Source organism: Cetorhinus maximus, chromosome 6 (assembly GCF_964194155.1).
Source record: "Cetorhinus maximus chromosome 6, sCetMax3.hap1.1, whole genome shotgun sequence".
Classification (NCBI taxonomy): domain Eukaryota; kingdom Metazoa; phylum Chordata; class Chondrichthyes; order Lamniformes; family Cetorhinidae; genus Cetorhinus; species Cetorhinus maximus.
Genome location: NC_135884.1, coordinates 16,718,733 through 16,741,398, shown reverse-complemented (window position 1 = coordinate 16,741,398; position 22,666 = coordinate 16,718,733). Strand labels below are relative to the sequence as shown.

The window sequence follows — 22,666 nt, the reverse complement described above, 5'->3', positions numbered from 1 at the left end:
CTGTCTCCCAGTTGTTACTGTCAATGTCCGTCATCTTCATATCTAGCTTGCAGGTGTCTTTTAGCGGAGGTATGTACAGAAAGTCTTTGACCTTCATAGGAACATAGGTCTTATCTTAGGTTAAGAGCAGGAGTAGACCATTCAGCCCTTCGAGCCTGCTCTGCCATTCAATAAGATTATGGCTGATATTGGTTGTGGCCTCAGCTTCACTTTCCTGTCTGCCCCCCATAACCCTTGACTATCTCATCTATCAAAAATCTGTCTAGCTCTACCTTGAATAAATTCAATGACCCATTCTCCACTGCTCTCTGGTGAAGAGCACATACTAACGGCCCTCTGAGAGAAAAGATTTCTCCTCATCTCAGTCTTAAAAGGGAGATCACTTATTCTTAAACTGTATCCCCTAGTTCTAAGCTCCCCCATGAGTGGAAACATTCTCCGAGTATCTACCCTGTCAAGCTCCCTCAGGATCTTAAATGTTTCAATAAGATCATCTCTCATTCTTCTAAACTCCCAACGGGTATGGGCCCAACCTGTTCGACCTTTCTTGATAGGATAAGCCCTTCACCCCAGGAATGAGTCGAGTGAACCTTCTATGAACTGCTTCTAATGCAATTATTTTCTTTTTTCAAATTGGGAGACCAAAACTGCACACAGTATTCCAGATGTGGTCTCACCAATGCTCTGTACAGCTACAGTAAACTTCTCTACTTTTATATTCCATTCCCCTTGCAATAAACACCAGCATTCCATCTGTACCACTGAGTTATGCAATCTCTCCATTTAAATAGCATACTGCTTTTCCATTTATCCTGCCAAAGTAGACAAGTTCACATTTTCCCCCATTATACTCCATCTGCACTTTTTTGCCCATTCACTTAACCTGTCATTCTCCCTTTGCAGACTCTCTACCTCCTCTTGACAACTTACTTTCCTATCTATCTTGGTGTCATCAGCAAATTTAGCTACCATAAATTCAATCCCTTCATCCAAATCATTGATGTAGATTGTAAATAACTGAGGCCCCAGCTCTGATCGCTGTGCCACTCCACTAGTTACAGCTTGCCAACCCAGAAAAGACCTATTTATCCCCATTCTCTGCTTCCTATTGGCTAACCAATCCTTTATCCATGCTTATATGTTACCTCCTACACCATGTGCCTCTTATCTTGTGCAGTAACCTTTGATGTGGCACTTTATCAAATCCGTTTTGGAAATCTAAGTATACCACATCTACAGGTTCCCCTTTATCCACCTTGCTTGTTACTTCCTCAAAAAGCTCTAATAAATTAGTTGAACACACTGCAGGTGTTCCTCAGTATGGAATATTGCTGCAGCATTGTCAACGTAAAGCAACTCTGAGTACTTGACCTACCTTTGTCTTGGATCTCAGACGAGTAAGGCTGAACAGCTTTCTGTCAGTTCTAGTATATGGGTAGACATCCTCAATAGATCACCTGAAGGCGTATGACAGCAGCACAGAAAGAACATGCCAAAGAGTGTTGGTGCCAGAACATAACCCCCATTTGACCGCACTGTGGATCTGAAAGGGTTCCGATGGCACCCCGTCATAACTAACCTTACGCATCATGTTGTTATGGAAAGAGGAAATCACATTGAGCAGCTTTGGTGTGCAGTCAAATTTCTTGAGCAGCTTAAATAGACCATCTCTGCTCACGTGATCAAATGCCTTGGTCAGATCGATGAAGGCAATATATAGTGGTTCCCTTTGTTCACACATCTCTTGCAGCTGCTGGACTGAGAAGATTATGTCAATTGTAGATCTTCCAATTCTGAAACCACACTGGGATTCGGGATAGATGTGTTCAGCCAAGATCTGTGGCCTGACAGGGGCAATACAGACAATTGCTTTTCCCACAATGCTCAGCAGAGTTATTTCAAGTTGTTGCAGTCACCCTTGTTCTTTTACAGGGTTACAATTTTTGCAACATGTATATCTTGAGGCACTCCCCCCCTCCTAACAGAGACAGAGAAGTTCATGCAGATGCTGCAGGAGTGCCTGTTTCCTGTGCTTGATGAGTTCAGGTGGTCTGGACTGGCATCAGCACCTGGAGCTTTACCCATGATAAGCTAGCTTTCCTAAGCTCCTCCATTGTGGGTTTGATATCCAGCTCTGCCATGAGAGGCAGGCTTTCTATGCTGTCCAGAGCTTCCACGGTGACAGTGTTCTCCCTAGAGTACAAGTCAAGGTGGTGTTCCACCTATATCTCCAACTAGCCGGTGATTACTTCCTCTACCTTTGTTTTCAGTCGAGCCATTTTCATTGGTGATGGCCTTTTTGATCTCTTCATACATGCCTCTGACATTCCCTGTGTCAAAGAATATCTGGATATTCTGTGTTAGCACTGGTGCAGCAGCTAGCAGTCTGTTGGACTTTACTTCAAGCAACTGTTAGCGCATTGAGTTTTCTTGCTCGGATCACTCTTGTAATTAATGTGAGTGGACTTCTTGGCTTCAATGACAAGTTCCATCACAGTGACAGTAGCCTTGAACCAGTTAACAATTTTTCACTTTTGATTCCCATATGTTGAGAGTACACTATGTAGGTGGTGAATCGATGTATGTCCCATTTCGCTTCTGTTGGAGAGCACCTGTACAATCGAGTTGTGGACCTGTTGGTTTTTATCTGCTAGGCAGACTTTGATACGAGCAAGGCATTCCTGCTTTGAATGAGAATGTTTCACGTGTTGCATCCTCACTCTAGTGCACACCAGGGAGTGATCTGTATCACAGTCAGCGCTGGGGTAGTTGTATGTGTTGAGAATGCTGTGCAAACAGTCATGTCTGGTGATGATCAAATTCAGTTGGTGCCAGTGCCCTGATCTCGGATTTCTGCAGGACTCCTTGTTTGTTCTGAAAGGAGGTGTGGGTTTTACAAAGATCATAGGAGCAGCAAAGCTCATATGGTCTCTGTCCATTGTCATTCAGCTTTCGCAGGAGGGCCATGCCTCATGCCTTGAAACTCCCCAGCAGGTAAAGATGTTCTGACTTAGGGATTCTGCTGATAACCATGCCAAGCTCCTCAAATGGTCTTTTGCCTCTGTAGTAGAGCACAGCGTTGAAGCGTAGATACTCATGAGGTTAACTGTTTGAATTGAGAGGCAGACGGAGAGAACACGCTGTGAACTATTTATGGGTGTTCTATGATCAAGAGCAGTGAGCTCCTTACAGCAAAACCTTCACCTTGCTTACACGATTCCTCTGCACTTTTCCCCTGCCAGATGAATGTGTTATGTTTTTCTTTCAATGATCCACTCTCGGCAGGCCTGGTCTCTTGTAGAGATGCTGTGCCAATGTTCAGCCTATCAAGTTCATAGCTGTGTTGCACACATTATCAACCAGCCACAAGTCATATGTCAGTCTCGTGAACATGGTCCTGACATTCCAGTTTTCCAATTGAATGGTTGGCATCTTTTTGTTTGTTTGTAGGGAACAATGGGATTCTGTCCACTTGTTGAGCCAAGGTTTTAAGCCAAGCAAATTGAAGCAGATGGACCCTAGAAGGTCAGCACCTTACTAGTCCGGAACAGCCCGACTTGAGGAGGGCAGTGGCTGACCAGTGGGAGACGATGGTCCCCCCACCTCACTGTTGGAAACAACCCATAGCACCCACCCCTACACCAATGGAGGTGGATTTATCACTCGTCACTGCTGTTTTCATGTTCTTTTAACGCTCTGCAGTGAAACTGGAGTGTCCTCTCCAGGGTGTAAGCCTGGGCAAAGTTTTTGGAGACCCTGGCTGCCCAAATTTTGCTGATAACAGTGCCAAGCTCCTCAAATGGTCTTTTGCTTCTGCGGTGAAGCACAGTGTTGAAGCATAGACACTCATGAGGTTAACTGACTCTGTTTGAGTTGAGAGGCAGATGGAGAGAACATGCTGTGAACCATTTATGGGTGTCCTATGATCAAGAGTAGTGAGTTCCTTACAGCAAAACCTACACCTTGCTTACACGCTTTCTCTGCACTTTTTCCCTGCCAGATGAACGTGTTATGCTTTTTTTTCAATGATCCACTCTCTGCAGGCCTGTACTCTTGTAGAGATGCTGTGTCAATGTTCAGCTCAAATTGACATGGTCCTCCTCATGACCTTCCAGACTGAGCCCAAAGGAACGCAAAGCACTACGTTTGCCAGTGGCTTTGTTGCAGAAGTTGCCGGAAAGATTACATATTTAGAAGTCGATCCCCCCTACACAAGGCAGTAGAGCTATTTGCCTATAGATTGGAGTTTGGTTCATGAGTGCCAGGCATGTCCTCATGCCAGTCAGCCTACAACCTGCATGTCTTGGGGCTGAACCTCTTGTGTGTCCAACAGATCGATGTAACATCTAGTGTGTGGGGGAAAAGAGTTAGCATACTTTCCACTTTTGTTTGCTTTTTTAATTCGTTCATGGGATGTGGGTATCAGTATTTATTGCCCTTCTCTAATTGCGGGCATTTTAAGAGTCAACCACATTGCTGTGGGTCTGGAGTCACATGTAGGCCAGACGATGGCAAATTTCCTTCCTCAAAAGACATTAGTGAACCAGATGGGTTTTTCTGACAATCAGCAATGTTTTCAAGGTCATCATCAGATTTTCAATTTCAGATTTCTATTTAATTCAGATTTCATCACCTGCCATGGATGGGAATTAAACCCAGGTCCCCAGAGCATTACCCTGGGTCTCTGGAACACTAGTCCAGTGACAATACCACTATGCCACCGCCTCCTCATCTTCAGCCCTCACTGCTGGCGAGCAACACTGCGAATATGAGAGCCAAATGTGTGAGTCTCTCCCTGTCAGTACCCAGCCTTTCCATCAACAAATCCTCAGCTGTGCTTCTTTGTGGTGTCATACGGAAGCTAGGTCCCTCACGGCCCCAGACTAAAGCTTCAGTGGAATTTGGAGGAGATTTGGCCCCAGACTTGTAGAATGACAGTGACAAATACCACTGGATGGTTGCAGTGGCTCTTAGAATATTTGAGATATCTAATTATCTTAAAGCCTTAATTGCTAACATTTATAGCGAATCTGGTTGAGCAATCCAAGTTCATTAAATAATTGTTCTATATTTACAGGTTGCCCTCAACATTCCTGTATTTATCCCACAGTAATAATCCTTGTATTAATTCTGTAGAGCCAGGCCCCCCCTTCATCCCAGCTGCTTTTCCTCCACAGTGCGTTTCTTGGCTGAAGCTGCTTTAGTATAATTTTCCCGTCGTATATTGTGGATGGTTGGCAGCAAGTTGCCTCGTTTGGTATTTGCTGCTGTCATCATATAAATAGTAATACAAATGAAAACAGAGTGGCACGTAGTATTCAGGGTCACCCAGAACAACCGCTTTGTGCTTTTAGCTAGGCAAGCCGAATGGACCACTAAGAAAATGAAGTAAATTCACACTCGATAGTAAATGGAATATTACAAAGCCTCACGAAGCAGAATGCAGAAAATCCACATTAGTGTAATGAGTTTGAATATTGACACAAGCAGACTTGATTAGGCAAACAACTGATCCAAAGATCGTCAGAGACCAAACCCTCTGCTTGATGTGTTTTGCACAGTGCAGTTTGTCCATGCTGTTTGCAGATCAAGAACTCCATAAGAGAAGGAAATAGCAAACCACTGCTGTACTTTGCAAAGCGTAATCATGGACCAATCATAGGGAACTCCAGTTCCCTCAGCCATTTAAACACAGTGACATGACCTTGTTGATACTGATTGAAACCAGTAATCTTTCACATAGTTATACTATACTGTTAAAAATGATCAAATAAGGAACAGAATTTCCCTCCATACAGAAATATTTTGGAGTTGAGGAGTAAGTAGCAACCTCATTAAATTGTGTCCCCTTGTTTATCTCCTCCCTTCCTGTATCTTTACGCACACAAAAAAATGAATGGTTATGTTAAAATATTCCACATGGTGTGATATTTTGCAGCTTTTAAGCAACATTTTCACAATCTGATGCTCAAAGCTAAGATGCTACTGGTCTCATTTGTGTGGTCATAAACCTGGTATTTAATCTTTGATGCACAGACAGAATCTCTGCTCTTGAGATGGATGTTAGTTAATTAACATGCTGCTTTGTGAAGGAGAATTGGGCTCAGCTGTCTCAATTCTCAGCTGTCACCTACATTAATTGATCTTTTTCTGAGTGTGTGAGGTGTAACCATTTTGATTGTGCAGCCAATCCTACTGCCTGTCTAACATTTAAGATGTTAACCATTCACCCTAAGGATGCAGTGCTTACTGCAGACCATTCATTTTCACAGATGAGACACAAGGGGTTTGTTGAAGAGGGACAACAATAATGAAACAATAATGAGTAATAATGAAGCAAAAGCTAGATTTTTTCAGCTGGATTATTTTATATTTTAGGCTATTACTAGGGAAATATCCGCAAGTCAGAAGAAATACATTTTTTGTTTTTTGAATATAGGATTAAAACATGGATCAACAATTTGACTGGCAGCCATTTTCAGGACCTGTAGCTGGTTTTAAAGTACAGTGCCCACATGAAGCTAATTAATGTTATTTTTTTAAGGTACCTATATGTTCAAAATGGCCTAATTTCATCTTTTTCTATTGACAGTAGAGATTCAGTTTTTCTTGGCTCCTCGGAGCTGACGCTACATTTGCTGGCTCTGCCCCTGCTCAGCACTGGGCAAAAATATAAATTGAGGAGAGTAGTAATGATTGAACAGTATAACAGCACTTTCCTGAAACTGGTGCGCCAGTCTGAAAGTGATAAATTACCTGGTAACAAGTGCCTCGTTTCAACCCCCAGATGCTGAATGAGCAGCGAAGTTCCTGGGAAGTGCATGTTCAACCAGAAATCATTTTGTTCTCATGATATATCTCTCAGTTTTGAGCATAGGTATCCTTAACACCTCAGCTCCACCATAAAATTATATTGTCACAAACATGTTTACATTTTCACATTTTTATGTTATATGTGCATGTCAGTTCAGCAACACTACATGATCGGGTCCCAGTTTCTTAATTTTGAAAAAAACTTAGTAAAAGTTTTTCTTGAGCCTGGGACTGTGCTGCAGCATATTTATATATCAATTTGAAATAAGCTATGTTTTCCCAATTCTGCTGAAGAGGTGATGGAGCAACTAATTGTAGTTATTACCTGGTGGTCTCCTTTCCTCCTACCCTTTTGGTTTCAAGCTTCTGAAGTAGGCGGCATAAATGCTGATACTTCCAATGTGCCTGATATTTGGCTTGAGAACAGAAGACCAAATAAAACCCTGTAAAGTAAGCAGTCGGAGTACTTGCATTCCAGTCGGGAAACTGTCAGATTAGGGATGCCAATTCCTCATATTAGCTTGCATGCGCTGGAGTTAGCTTTGGCAGCTGAGGTTAACCGAACAGCTGCATACTACGTTATTTGAAAGTTTTATTTTTATATGTCTGAAGTTGGGTTGACTTTGCTTCTGAAGGAAAATTATTAAGTTAAATCTAGAAAAAACAGCAAAGAATTCTTGTTCTTTGAAATCCAGGTGCTTCAGCACACACTAAACACAGTTATTTTTAATATTAAACAGTATTTCTTCCCAATGGACTGATAGTGGCTGCTAGTTAAGTCAAAAGGAGTTTGGTTTATGGCAGGGCTTAACATTTTTCTTTATAATAGCTTTGTGTTCAACAACTGTTAATTTCCCTGTGGGTATTTGAGGCATATGTTAAAGAATAGGGGCTGCCTTACTTTTTCTTTATTTCAGAAATTACAATTTTGAAATAGTGTTTCCTGTTCTTTCAGTAATTCAGTGGGGCACATAGTTGTAAAGCCGTGACTCTAAGTGGCATGGGGACTACGCCAAAAAATTAACAAGTAGCAGCAATGAAATGAAAGATGTAGAGTGATTAGAGAGAGGATTTACTGCTGGGAGAATAGACTCCACTGTGATACTTGAAGGATCATGTGCTTTGTACATTCAGACGAGTGATCTCTGCTCTATGCTCTTACGGTTCCTGCCAGTCACAAAGCCAAGCCCAGAGTTGGAAATAGATCAGGTATTCAGTGGAGTGAGAACACAAATGTTTATGTTCTATAATGTTACTGCAAAGCATTCAGTGGCTTCATTATAGCACTAGGAACAAAATGTCATTGACTTTGCTGAGTTTCTATCTATATGTCAGAAAACCACAACTATAAGGAAAAGCATAGTTGCTTTAAAATGGATAAATTAAAATAAAATTCTCACAGTTTTATAATCTGTTGTCCCTAACAATGATACAAAAAATTATCAAGTGAGTCAAGATGGTATGGGCTTTAATGATCCACTGCAGCAGATGTATAATGATTATTTCAGGAGTTTAATTATCAATGAAACATAGAAACCCCTTGTGTCTGATTCTGTGAATGAACATGCATTAAAACTGCCATTAAACTAACATAATGGAGGTGACTAGCAAAGCATCAAATTACATATTTTCTGAATAAGGAATGTACCCAGGCATTTATGTAATCATTGTGTGATGCTCTTTATCAATATAGCATTGACAGCAGTAAGATATATTGTGTACCCAAAGTTTTTCAAAGTATTCATAGACTCCAGGTTGAAAAAAGACGGAACAAAGGATCCGAGCCTGATGATGGGAGCAGTTGACTGATTGTACCACTTCTGTTAGACTCTAGCTATCTAAATTTGAAGGCTTCAGATTTATTACGTTACCAATCCAGCAGTGCATACTTGCCACAACATGTGTATCAAGGGGTTTTCAATTTCAGTACGTTTTAATTTTAAAGGGTTCTGGGCTCTTAGGCTCTATGCTTAATCAGTTTAGGAAGGTGTTGAAGTGAAGCTTCTTTAGCTAAAAGTCTTAATTTTTCAGTGAAATTTGGCTAGTGAGTGTGATTAAAAGAAACATTTAAAATATTTTTGTAATTTTCTTTATTTTCACATTTAAGGGCAGTTTGTCCTTCCACAGATCTGCACACAGTCATTCAATAAATGGCTGATGTATTAGTTAGAAGAGGTGGTTCTTTCATTTTGTAAGAATGTATGAGAGTAAAAGTCCACTGTCTAAATGCCACTCTCTTAATAGTTAGCCTTGCAAAGAAAAATCCTACTGTTTCTGATGCCACATGATAAAGACATATTATTTGATCACTAACATACAGTACCCTGCTGGATCACCAGATTATCATTCTTCTATTGCTAGGTTGAGGTCTTATAGCATCTACCAACCTATGTTGATTTTTTTTTCTTAAAACAGTCTGTGTTTTGGTACACTATAATTGGATGCATATGGAGGTGGGTAGCACTCTGATTAGTCTATCGTTGATCCACAGGAGTGAATCTGACAATGTCAAACATTGTTTATCTAAAAAACATACTATGTTATTAGCTTTGGTTATAGGACCACATGACATTCCTGTTGCATTTCCTCATTATGTTTTGAAGGTGTGACTGACAGTAGCGCTGGTACATTTGAGAGGTCAGCAGTTCTGTGGGGAATTTTTTGTTTCGATTTTAAATCAACGAAGTAAAAAAAAAACTTTCCTTCAGCTCAGATTTGTTTCAGAGACCAACTTTGGAGACCTATGACGTATAGTCCCAAAACACAACACCAAAATCTTTCACTCCCTGCTTTGACATCATCCATTTGCTAGTTCAACTAAAAATTTAATTCCAGTATAAGTATTTTGTAAAGGAGAGGAAAAAGTTTAGTTTAATGTTGTGTGCAAACATCTGTGTAAATGTTAAATGAAGTAGCTGTCAACAAAACAATCTTTTTGAACATGTACTTTTTATGAGATCCACATGAAGATGGGGTTATTGGAATAAAGAAAACTACCATTTTCAAACAACAAGCTCTTAAAGAGCTTTGCCTTCTAGATATTTAACCCAGATGTTGTGGAGGAATTTAATAGAGCCATAGTGTAGAGTGCCTGTTAAAACTACAACTACCTGCATTTATATTTAAATCTTAAAATACCCAGAACTTTGTTTGGGGAGGTGGGGTGGGCAGTCACTATTGCACTGTAAATTCATCAGAAGTTATCAGTGAGAGAAATGTTTCAATTGAAGATGTGTTCAAAATTGTAAGTAGATTATGTACCCAAGATTACGATTTAATATTGATTTAACACGTTTCTTTGTAATCTATTGATCAGGAATATATTAAAACTACTGTGCTGGTGTTTAAACAGAAGCAGAGTTCAGTCAACTGCCTCATGTGAAATTGAAGTTTATTTTCAATCCCCTCGTCAGGCTCGTATGTTTTAATTGTCACTAACAAATAGTTCCTGCTTCTGTCATTTCAGCCGCCTCTGAGAGCGGATAATGACCAGTCCAGGACTGGCTTCTCAGATCTCTCTCTGCATCCTGACCCGGACACTACCACACTCCGGGTTACAGCGGTCACCGATGGGCTGTTGTCAGATTGTGCTGCTCAGCCTCCTTGTTCTGCATTAACATTCCCCAGTGAAACTGAAACTGGGCTTACAGGGAGGAACGGTGATGGTCTCTCATCCCTGAAAAATACAGAACAAACCTTCAGGACAGAGTTTAATTTAATTTATGCCTGTTCGCCTTTGAACTCCAATCTCCGAGACCTCACTCCAACACACAGGCTAGAGGGACCATACAGAGGACTGGAGAACAGAGCCGGTTACATCAACGAGAGGAAATCTTCACATTCGGAGCGAGGTTTTGGAGAAACTGTGTATATGAGTCCATCTGGGGACTCTTGCTTTAACAGGCAAAGCCAAGGACTCTTATCTGAGACACTGCAAGGAGCCATGTCCCCTCAAGCAGACCGGCAGCCTTTGTATTTGGAAGGAAATGCAACAGCTCAGCAAAATCCACCACAGAAGAAGAAGGCAAGTAACAAATTCATTCTATCTATTGATTATTATGCTAAAACGCTATGAATGGTAGCTCACATCTGAGAATTTTTTAGGGGGGTATGTTTAAACTAGTCGCAATAGTAATTTTAAGACTGGACTCGAGGGCTCTGATGTTTACAAAGGGTAAAAAAGAGAAGACTAGATAAATTTAAAAGTAGTTATCGAGCATAGCAAAATTTGTTTTTTTAGAAGCCTGAAGATTTTAGGAGGAAAAGAGACTGACTGAAGGAAAGAGTTCCAATGTTTTGAGGTACTGAGAAAGAGCAAATATATTAGAGTTGGAAATGTTGGGTTAAACTTTTGCTTTTGTACTTGTCAGCCCATGATTTTCCTCCTATTTCATTGTAATGTGTGAAAAATCAAAGCCTGGCAAGCACAGAACTTGGTTTTAATGTTATCACATTGGGGATGAACACTTAATCTACACTTAAGGAAGATCAAGAAAGTAACGTTCAAAATAGCATTTTTAACAATTTTACAAGAGAGCCTAAAGGATATGGGATAAAGTTGTTCTTTGTGCTGATTGCTGATTTTTTTTTTAAAATGCTTAAAGGAATCCCAATGCTATAACTCTTTCATTAAAGTTAAAACATTCTGAACCACAAGATATTTCCCATCATTCATCAGAGCAAGTGACAATATGACTAAGCACTATAGTGTTGCACCCTTCACCAGTAATGAACATGTCTTGGGCTCACTGAACAAATGAGATGTGTATTAGGCTACTGAATCAAACCCTCTTCTTTCGGCTATGAAATTTAATTGTGGAGGAAGAAACAAAATGTGAAACCTTTTCAGTTTATTACATTTTAAATGCTAAATATTACTGACCATATAGTAATAGTTTGACTTTTAGCAATGACTTGCATATGTATTATTTACTGGATAGCTCACTTATATACAGAGGCATATACCAACATGCCTGGTGTGAACAAATATTTGTTGCCAATATTCAAATAAGCACTCCTCTTACATTCAAGTGTCTGATAAAGTAATTTTGTCAGATCTAGGTCATTTCTCCTGCTTCATCACCTCCCCGCCTCTCTTACCTTTCTGCTCTCTCCACTCGCCATCCACCCACTCCATAAGTCCGAATATGCAAATTGGTGGGTAAGAACATCCGAGCTGGTCCATCAAACCTGCCCAACACTTGTGATGGCTGGAACATCTTGAGTAGACACTGTGGCCTCAGAGCCACATAATCTTTTGGGAGAGGCAAAAGAAAAGTGAGGGGGGAGAGGGGTGGGAAATAGGGCCAATAGGAAAGAAATACTCTGGAAAGTTCCTCTGACCCCTCAAGCGATCATAACCAATCTAGGCGATCACTTTTTAGGTCAAGTGTTTGTAAAAACCTTCTATAAGACGTGATTTCTACTTCGGTCAACAACTAGTCCAGCTCACGCTGGCAGAGACAGCCAGCACCCGCCACATCAGCCAGCAATGTATTTCAGATGCTATAAAAACAGAAAATGCTGGAAATACTGAGCAGGCCTGACAGCATCTGTGGAGAGAGAAACAGTTAATGTTTCAGGTCTGTGACCTTTCATCTGAACTGAGTATTTCCAGCATTTTCTGCTTTTATTTCAGAGCTTCAGCGCCCGCAATATTTTTCTTTTATATTTCAGATGTACCTTGTCACAGGGAGGAAGGGAAGAAAGTGAGTATTTCCACAGAATTAATAATGGGCCAAATCTTGCTGGAAAAATAACAGTGTATTACCAATGCACACCGTAATTGATGTGCAAAAGAGATAGGCTTGAAAGGTGGAAGAGGAAGTCTCTCGAACTCTATTCCCTGACCACCGAATCCATCTCTCTCCCTGGTCATTGAGACTAAACAAGACCATTCGCAAACTTGCTGTCCTATTTGACTCTGAGGTGAGTTTCGAACCCCAAATCTGCTTCATTGCCAAGACCACCTCCTCCTAACTCCATAACATTGCCTGTCTCCATCCCAGCCTCAGCTCATCTGTTGCTAAAACCCTGTGCTTACATTTGCTCCCAGTCCAGCTATACTTTGTTTTAAAAGATTCTCATCATTGTTTACAAATTCCTCCATGGCCTCAAGCCTCCCTATTCCTATCTACTTCCAGTCACACAATCCTCCGAGATCTCTGAGCTTTCCAATTCTGGCCTCCTGCACATTTCCAGTTTTAATCACTCCAACATTGGTGGTTATGCCTTAACCACCAAGGCCCTAAACTCTGAAATTGCCTCGCTAAACCTCTCTATCTCTCTATCTTTCTCTACTCCTTTAACATGCTATCTCTTTGACCAAGCTGTTGATGACCTGTCCTAATATCTCCTTATGTGGCCTGGTGTCAGATTTTATTTGATTATGCTCCTGTGAAGCACATTGGGATGTTTTACCATGTTAAAAGCACTGTATAAATGCAATTTGTTTTTGTATGCCACAAGATGCCTTGCTCTAGCAAGATTTGTCCCAATATCTGTCTGCCCTTTGTTGTATCGCAATACATTTATAGCTTGTACCTTGAGTGGAGGCAGAAGGACAGGACATGCCATATGATGTAAGAATAAACAATAAATCATGATAATAGCACAGTACATTACTCTAAAAAGGAAGAGTATGAATACCTTTACAAGTATGAAAAGTAATTAATAATGATTCTGTGACAAATTTTGTTGTTGCATTTTCCCAGGAAGGAGGAATTCACTTAGTATTTTTACAGCATTGAGTACTTAGTGCAGGAATGTGCTATTGCTAGTCAATGCCGTGTCTCTTAAAAACATGATGAAGTTGTTACAGGGATCCATTCACCTATCAGGAACTGCTTGCCATTCCAGTGGCTGAGATACTGTTCTGAATGTACCCAGTAAAGCAGCAGAAAAGAATGTGGAATTCTCTTGGAACTGAACCCTTTCCCGGCCATCTGAGATGAATATGATGTTTGTGCTGATTTTGGCTCTTTCGAGGAGAGGAAATTGTGGAGCTACATGATCCTTGGAAGTCCTTCCTACCCAAATAGTCCAAACAGTGCCTTGAATTACCCATTGGAAATAACTGGAATTCTACTTCCAAATTTTTTTCAAAATGAATCTGTATTTATATGCTTGAATCCAACAGACTTAGTTCCTGGGCCTCATATGTGCACCATTTCCAGCTAAATTTTGCCATCAGACAAGAGAGACACAGATATTGAAAAAGATACAGAGAAGATCAGTAAAGTGTGTCCTCAATTTAAAAGGGATTTACTGAAAGGAAAGATTAGAACTTTGAAGTATGGCAGGAAGGTGCTGGGGAGGGGTGTGGGGAGAGTCACATGACCTCTTTAAAATGCAGAAAATATTAAATGATACAGATGGGGCACATTTATAATGTATTTCAAAGTGAAGAAAATAGCGCTGAGGAGATGATTGGAAATTCATGAGAAATGCATTTTACAAATATATAGGAAGAACAAGTTTACTGAAATTGCTTGAAGAACTACCAGCAGCAGAGGACCAATGGGACAAAAGACCCCTTTCTCTGCTATAATTTCGATGATTCTGTAATTTTCCAAGTAAAATAAAAGAAGCAAAAATATTGAGGTTGTTCAGAATATAGCTGGATGCATTTAGTAAGTTGGGATATTAGAGAGAGGGGCTTTAATGAACTGATTAACCTTTTATTGCCCCTGGCTTTTTTATGTTCATGTAGCAATATACCCCAGGCCATTGCCAGCGCTGCTAATAACCATTATTTACTAGCTGATGCACATGAGTGGTCTGACATGACTGCCTTTGATTTTTTTTATTTTCTGTGGGGAAAGTATTTAGCACTCCCAGATTGCAATCACTGAAATCAGTAAGTTATTGTGTTGGAAAGCTTTACTGGGTTCACTCAGAATGTGCCAAATGATTTTTTTTTAATGGATACTGCTGCTTTTGTGGTGTGCAAAAAAATTCTTAATTCAAGGAAAACAGATTTGTGTTTATAATAGTGTCTTATGGTGTGTCTTGGTATTGTCTCAAAGTGTTTCACATTTAGGGGATTACTTTGAAGTACGAAAATTATTGATGCCAGCAAGCAGGGTGAGATCTTGAAAACAGCACTATGATGTATAACCAGGTAATCTGTTACTGATGGTAGTGGCTGAAAGAGGAATATTGGGAAAGACGTCTCTGGGTAGTGCCATTGAAACTTCAACATCCACCTGAAGCACCAGCATGGACAGCTGGGATCTTGATTTAAAATTTCATCCAGTGAATGGCATCTCTGACAAGCACTAGTGTCTCAGCACTACATTGGACGGCCAGCTTTGATTATTCCTGGAATGGGGCTTCAACTTCTTGCCACCCGCTGCAAAGCCTTCTGGTTCAAAGATGAGTGCTACTGACTAAACCAAGGTGAAAAAATGGGACTCAATCTTGATTCTGATGCTTTACTGACTGCATTAGGCAGGTAGTATTTCCTAGACCTAGACAGCAGAGATGTTACTCCAGTGTTTGAGATGATGTGCTTAGCTATCCAAGTAATCCAGTTGCCCCTACCTGAAAATATGTCATACAGTTCACCATGGAAATGTTATGGAAGTAGAAGATGGGATTGTTGGGTCTCATCTTGTGTTTGTTTTCAAGGTATCCTTGCTGGAATATCGAAAACGACAGCAGGAGGCAAGGGAAAGTAGCTCCAAATCAGACATCCTAAACTCAGATCCTTCCAAAACGCCCAACACTATGGGCACTCCAACTAGGCGAGGTAGCGATGGCTCTTCTGCACAAACCGCAACCAACGGTGACTCCACTGCCATGTCTCGATCATCACAAAGATCATCATCACCCTCGAGCGGTTTTTCATCACCAGTGCACCCATCAATGCCTCAGATTGAAGAAGTCAGTCCAACGGATCCTGGTAGCAGCAAGAATGCAACTCTGTCTGCAGCAGCCAGCAACAAAAGCCGGGACAGCATGAGCACGAGGTGGTGAGTAAACTAGTTAACTGAAGCCAATGTTACAACTGTCAGAATAAAGATTTAGTGATTGCGTTTTAAATTTTCTAAAGATCCAAATGAATGCTAGTCTGTAACTTTTGAAATTTACACATGGTTGTTTTCTTTATTTCATGATTATAAGACCATACTAGTGGAAACTCAGCACATTTCTCAAGGGCAGTTAATGATGGGCAATAAATGCTGGCCTAGCCAGCGGCGCACACAACCCATGAACGAATTTTAAAAATTGTTTTTTAAGCAACAAAAACAGAAAATGCTGGAAAAACTCAGCCGGTCTGGCAGCATCTGTGAAGAGAGAAAGGGTTAACATTTCGAGTCCATATGAATCTTCTTCAGAGCTAAAGAGAAGTAGAAATGTGATGGATTTTGGCTTCCTGAATTGTTTTTCTAAGTCCATTTTTCCCCCATCCTCTCCTGAAGGCCAGAGTACGAGTAAAGATGTCTTACTGCAATTGTCTAGAGCTTTGGTGAGACCACACTGGAATATTGTGTGCAGCTTTGGCCTCCTTACCTAAGGAAAGATATACTTGCCATAGAAGGAGTGCAATGAAGGGTCACCAAACTAATTCCTGGGATGGAGGGATTGTCCTGTGAGGAAAGATTAAATAAACAGGGCCTTTAATCTCTGGAGTTTAGAAGAATGAGAAATGAACACATTCAAACATACAAAATTCTTACAGGGCTTGACAGGGTAGATGCAGGAAGGATTTTTTTCCCCTGGCTGGGAGTGCCTACAACCAGGGGACATAGCCTCTGAATAAGGTGTGGCGATTTAGGACTGAGATGAGGAATTTCTTCACTCAGAGGGTGGTGAATCTCTGAAATTCTCTGCCTCAGAGGGCTGTGGAGGCTCAGTCGTTGAGTATATTCAAGACTGAGATCGTTAGATTTCTATATATTAAAAACATCAAAAGATACGGGGATAGTGCAGGAAAATGGTGTTGAAGAAGAAAATCAGCGATGATCTCATTGAATTGCGGAGCGGGCTTGAAGGGATGAATGACTTACTCCTGCTCCTGTTTCTTATGTTCTCAACATGGTTGAACTTGTCTTTGCTGAAAGACAATGAGGCCAATTAGATCTCCTAAATTCTATTTATCCATGGGTAAACTAACTTAGCACAAATCATAGAACCAGACTGGAACCTTCTGGTCCGTTGTGGTTAAATAGCACACCATAAAATGTTTGGCTGCGGCTGTAATAATCATTGTCCGTCCACAGTGCAGGGGATTAGGGAACTGCTGCTTATACAATGAGACGTAACACGGGTGAAGTCATTGCCTATAATTTTTATCTGATCGTTTCTTAAGTATGCCATTTCAAACTCAGTCGATTTGATTTTTGATGACAAGCAGCTGTGGGGAAATTAGCTCACAACAAATTTGGAAATGTGGTATCAAACATTTGTCTAAACTCATCTTTTAATTCTAATTAATTTTGGATTTGTAAAGAGTAGGTCATGACTGACAAATGTACTTTAATTTTTGAAGAGGTGACTGAAGCTGACTTGAATTTTTTTGAAGAGGTGACTAAAGAAGAATGCCTATGGATGTTATTTATATGGATTTCCAGAAGGCATTTACTAAAGCCCCTCAAAGTTGAAGGTCATGGAATTGAAAGCAAACTATTGATGTGGTTAGGAAATTGGCTAAGTGGCGAGATACCGAGAGTAGGGTTAATAAATAGGTACTCTAATTGACAAGATGTGACTAGTGGTGTCTCACAAGGATCTATGTTGGGGCCTCAACTATTCGTCATATTTATTAATGTCTTAGATGATGGGATAGAACGCCATACGTTCAAGTTTGCCAATAACACAAAAGGAGGTGGCCATTATAAGCAGAGTAGATGGAAGCATAAAATTACAAAGATGTTAATAAAGCGAACAGGCAAAACTGTGGCATGGATTTCAGTGTATCCAGATGTGGGGACCTGAAAAGGGTAGAACAGAGTACTTTATAAACGGTGAGAAGCTAGAAGGAGTGAAGGTCCAAAGAGACTTGGGGGTTCCGTTACATAGATAATTAAAATATCATCAACAAGTTCAGAAAATAATCAAAAAGGCTAATGGAATGTTGACCTTTATATCTAGAGGACTACATTACAAGGGCATGGAAATTAAGCTACAGTTATACAAAGCCATTGTTGAACCAAACCTGAAGCACTGAGGGTAGTTCTGGGCACCACATCTTAGTAAGTAAATATTGACCCTGGAGAGAGTGCAGTATTGATTTTCCGAAATGATACCTGTGCCCTGAGGGTTAAGTTAGAAGGAAAGATTACACAAACTAGGGTTTTATTCGCTGGAATTTAGAAGATTAAGGGGCGATTGCATTGAATTTTTAAATATATTAGGGAACATATAGGATAGATAGAGAGAAGCTAATTCCGCTGTTTGAAATGTATAGGGCAAATGGACATAGTCTAAAATTTAAAGCCAGGTCTTCCAGGAGTGAAATTAAGAAGTACTTCTACACAGGGTGGTAGAAATTTAGAACACTCTTCTGCAGCTGGCAATTGATGCCAAGTCAATTAATTTTAAATCTAAGATTGATAGATTTTTGTTAAGTAAAGGTATTAAGGGATATGGGTCAAAGGTGGGTATACGAAGTTAGATTGTGTATCAGCCATGATTTCATTCAATAGTGGCAGAACAGGCTTAAGGGGCTGAACGGCATACTCTTTTTGCTAGGTTCCTAAAATAAATTAGATATAATGTTAAATGTAAACTGCAAAGAAAGCACAAGCAATGTAATCATATTTCCAGGTATTAGTTACCCAGTCAATTCATTTGTAGAATATCATACCTCATAGTCATAAAGTAAACAGTTCATCTCGAATGTGGTTGATTTGGTTAAGCAGGTTAGCATTGTCTCTTCACTAAAAGCTTGGAAGTAAGACATGCTTTACCTTCTACAAACCAAGTCACCCCTTTCCAAGAATGAGGGAAAATCATCACAACATGCAAAAAATACAGTCTGCAGAGGAATGGGACTATTTTGACAGATCTCCAAGGAGGGGACAGGAAAAGAAAAGAACTAATTTGGAAAAGAAGCATTTTTTTTGTGCATGTCTTTTTATGTTTCAGGATGGTTCCTACATCAGTTGAGCGATTACGAGAGAATCCGGGCATGTTGGAACGTGTTCTCAGGAGGACGGAAATTGGAAGTTTGAAACGAACAGGGGGAGATGATAGAAGTACATTGGACCGTGTTCTACGGCGAATAGAAACTGGTGCAGTGGACTGTGGCAGGGAGAAGGATGCAGGTGTGAAATTAATGGATTTAAGCTCATATTCTGAAATCCAAAAATTTATTTTGGTTGATGAATGTCAAAACTTGTTCCACGCTCCAGTGTTCAACTGCATAGGGCTACACCTTTTAATTGTGCCTTTGAGCATTTTGCCACTGCAAAATTATAGGGGTTTGTCTTTTTGCAAGAATGTGTACAAGTAATCTCACTATTGTCTTTGCCATCAGTCCCAGCATCCTAGATTGTTAGCATAGGTGAATACAGCTCTCCCTGCAGCAAAGCACTGTGATGCCAGTGTATTTACAAGAAGTACCCTTAATAGGCCAGTGTGAACTCTTCCACATCACCTATCCTCCTGGTCTCCCTATTGCACATTTGTGCCAAATTTTGTGCTGTGATTTATGAGCACTGGGTACTTGGTTGATATCATCCCAGATGTTATCACCAAGCTTTTACTGTTAACTTAAGTCAGAATATTTGTTGCTGTTTTTGATTATATGGCAAAACTGTGATTGCTTATGGAAGGAGCTGTTTTATTTGGTTTCTTTCTTGGTAAAAGAAATTTAAAATAAGTACTCTTGCTGAGGAGACTATAAGCAATCTGTTTCCTGGGGTTTCTGACCTATTGAAGATCCATGAAATAGATAGTATGATGTGAGCTGAATACAGAGCTCAATTACTTAGGGGATTTTCAACCTAGTTCTTAGCACATCTTAGTACCTCTTTATTGGGGAGAGGAGGATTGTTCATGGGATGTGGGTGCTATTGGCAACACTGACAATTATTACCCATTCTAATTGTCTTTAACAAGGTGGTGTAGGCGCACCCAAAGTGTTGTTAGGGAGGGAGTCCCAGAATGGCTTGGCACTATTTGACCATTCCTTCACCGTTGCTGTGTCAAAGTCCTAGCACTCCCTCCCTAACAGCATTGTGGGTGTAGCTATACCACGTGGACCAAACATTTCAAGAAGGTGGCTCACCACCACCTTCTCAAGGGCAATTAGGAATGGACAGTAAATGCTGATCTTGACAGCGACACTCACATCCCAAGCACAATTTTTTTAATTGACCTAGCAACAGTGAAGGAAATAGTTCCAAGTCAGGATGGTACGTGACTTGGAGAGGAACTTGCAGGTGGTGGTCCTAGCTACCTATTGCTCTTGTTCTTCTAGATGGTAGAGTTCATGAGTTTGTAAGGTCCTGTTTTGGTGAATTCCTGTAAAGGTGGTACACACGACTATCACTGTATATCAGTGATGGAGTGAGTTAATATTCAAGATGGGGTGCTAATCGAGCGGGCTGCTTTGTCCTATTCTATCACACTCCTTACTTGTGCCTTGTAGTTGGTGAACAGCTTTTGGGGAATCAGGAGGTGGGTTACTCACTGCCGAAGTCCCAGCCTCTGATCTGCTCTTGTAACTATGTTATTTATTTGGCTTGCCCAGCTGATTTTCTACTCAATGGTAACCACCCCTGCTCAGGAAGTTGATGGTGGGGATTCTGCTTTGGTAATACCATTGAATGTCAACAGGAGGTGGTTAGATTCTCTCTTGTTGGAGATAGTTATTGCAGGCACTTGTATGATGCAAATGTTACTTGCCACTGATCAGCCAAAGCTTGAATGTTGTTCAAATCTTGCTGTTTGTGGGCATGAACTGCATCATTATCTAGGAGTTGCGAATGGAACTGAGCACTGTGAAATCGGCAGTGAACATCCCCACTTCTGACCTCATCATAGAAGGAAGGTCATCGTGAAGCAGCCAAAGATGGTTGAGCCTACAACATTGCCCTGAGGAACACCTGCAATGATATCCTGGGACTGAGATGATTGGCCTCCAGCAACCACAGCTATCTGCATTTGTGCTAAGTATGACTAACCAGTAGAGAGTTTACAAAATTGACTTCAATTTTGCTAGAGCTCCTTGATGCCACACTCTGTCAAATGTTGTCTTGATGTCAAGGTCAATTACTTTCATCTCACCCCCGGAATTCAGCTCTCTTGTCCACATTTGTCTCAATGCTGTCGTGATACCTGGAGGCAAGTGGCAGAACTCAAAATAAGCATCAGCGAGCAGGTTATTGGTGAGTGGGTGCTGCTTAATAGCATTGTAGTCATTGCCTTCCGTCAATTCACTGATGATTGAGAGTTGATTGAAGAGGCAGTGATTAAGCGGATTGGATATGTCCTGCTTTTTGTGGATGCGTCATATCTGAGCAATTTTTTACTTCATCAGGTCGATGCCAGTAGCTGTACTGGAACATTGTGGGTAGAGGCACAGCTAGTTCTGGAGCACTAGTCTTCTATGTAAATAATATAGAACTTGAACAACTCCAATAGTCCAGAGAAAGTGAGATGAACAATGTAGTGAGTCTGATACTTTTTGCTGCTGTTTCTATTTCTATTGTTCAGTTAGAGAGTGGAATAGAGAGGGTAGAGTAGGCTTTAAACTAAATAGAAGGCGGGAGGGTTCTGGAGAGAGGATACATAGCCTTACAAATCAAAAGGATATGGCAGGGCAGCTATTTAGGTAATGATACCTAGAGTGTGACAGGAAGGGACGGAGTGTACAATCATAAAAAGACAAGGTCAAATGAGGAAAAAATGGTAAAAAGACAAAATTAGTGGCTCTTTACTTAAATGCATGTCGTATTTGGAACAAAATAAATGAATTAACGGCGCAAATAGAGGCTAATGATCTTATAGCCATTACAGAGACACGGTTACAAGATCAAAGCTGGAAACTGAATATTCAGGGGTATGTGACTTTTCGAAAGGACAGGCAGGAGGGAAAGGGTGGTGGGGTAGCTTTGTTAGTACTAGATGGAATAAGTATGATAGCAAGAAATGATCTTGGATCGGAAGATTTCGAATCCATATGGGTGGAGGTAAGAAATAACAAGGGGAAGAAGACATTGGTGGGAGTAGTCTATAGGCCCCCTAACAGTAGCTATACTGTAGGACAGAGAATAACTCAGGAGATAATGAGGGCATGTAAAAAAGGCGGTATATTAATCATGGGTGACTTTAATCTTCATGTAGGTTGGGAAAATCAAATTCGCAGAGGAAACCACGAGCAAGAATTCAAAGAGTATATTCTGGACAGTTTTCTAGAATAATATGTTGTAGATCCAACCAGGAATCAGGCTATTTTGGATTTGGTAATGTGCAATGAGGCAGGTTTAATAAATGATCTCAGAGTAAAAGATCCCCTGGGAAACAGTGACCATAACATGGTAGAATTTAGCATTCAGTTTGAGAGTGAGAAACTTGGGTCAGAAACAACTGTGCTAAACTTAAGGGTAATTGCAAATGAATGAGGGCAGAGTTGGCTGGAGTGGACTGGGAAAGGAGTTTAGCAGAAAAGACAGTTGATGAACGATGGCAGACGTTTAAGAAAATAGTTCATGACTCACAACAAAGATATATCCCAATGAGGAAGAAGGATTCAGGGAAGAGGATGAACCAACCGTGGTTAACCAAGGAAGTTAAGGACAGTATCAAATTGAAAGAAAAACATAAAATGTGGCAAAGGTTATTGGTAAGCCAGAGGATTGGGAAAGTTTTAAAGTCCAGCAAAAGATGGCCAAAAAAAAGA

General features: G+C 40.6%; 1 protein-coding gene across 11 annotated transcripts in view; it reads left to right on the top strand.

Annotated features, from left to right (window-relative positions):
- setd5 (SET domain containing 5) overlaps window positions 1-22,666 on the top strand; it is a 169,940-nt gene that overhangs the window by 133,077 nt on the left and 14,197 nt on the right. For all 11 annotated transcript variants that reach the window (XM_078543252.1, XM_078543259.1, XM_078543256.1 and 8 more), the window contains 3 exons: window positions 10,280-10,837; window positions 15,445-15,788; window positions 18,907-19,085. In XM_078543252.1, the coding sequence (XP_078399378.1) occupies window positions 10,280-10,837; window positions 15,445-15,788; window positions 18,907-19,085 (1,081 nt within the window). The remainder of the gene's footprint in view (window positions 1-10,279; window positions 10,838-15,444; window positions 15,789-18,906; window positions 19,086-22,666) is intronic.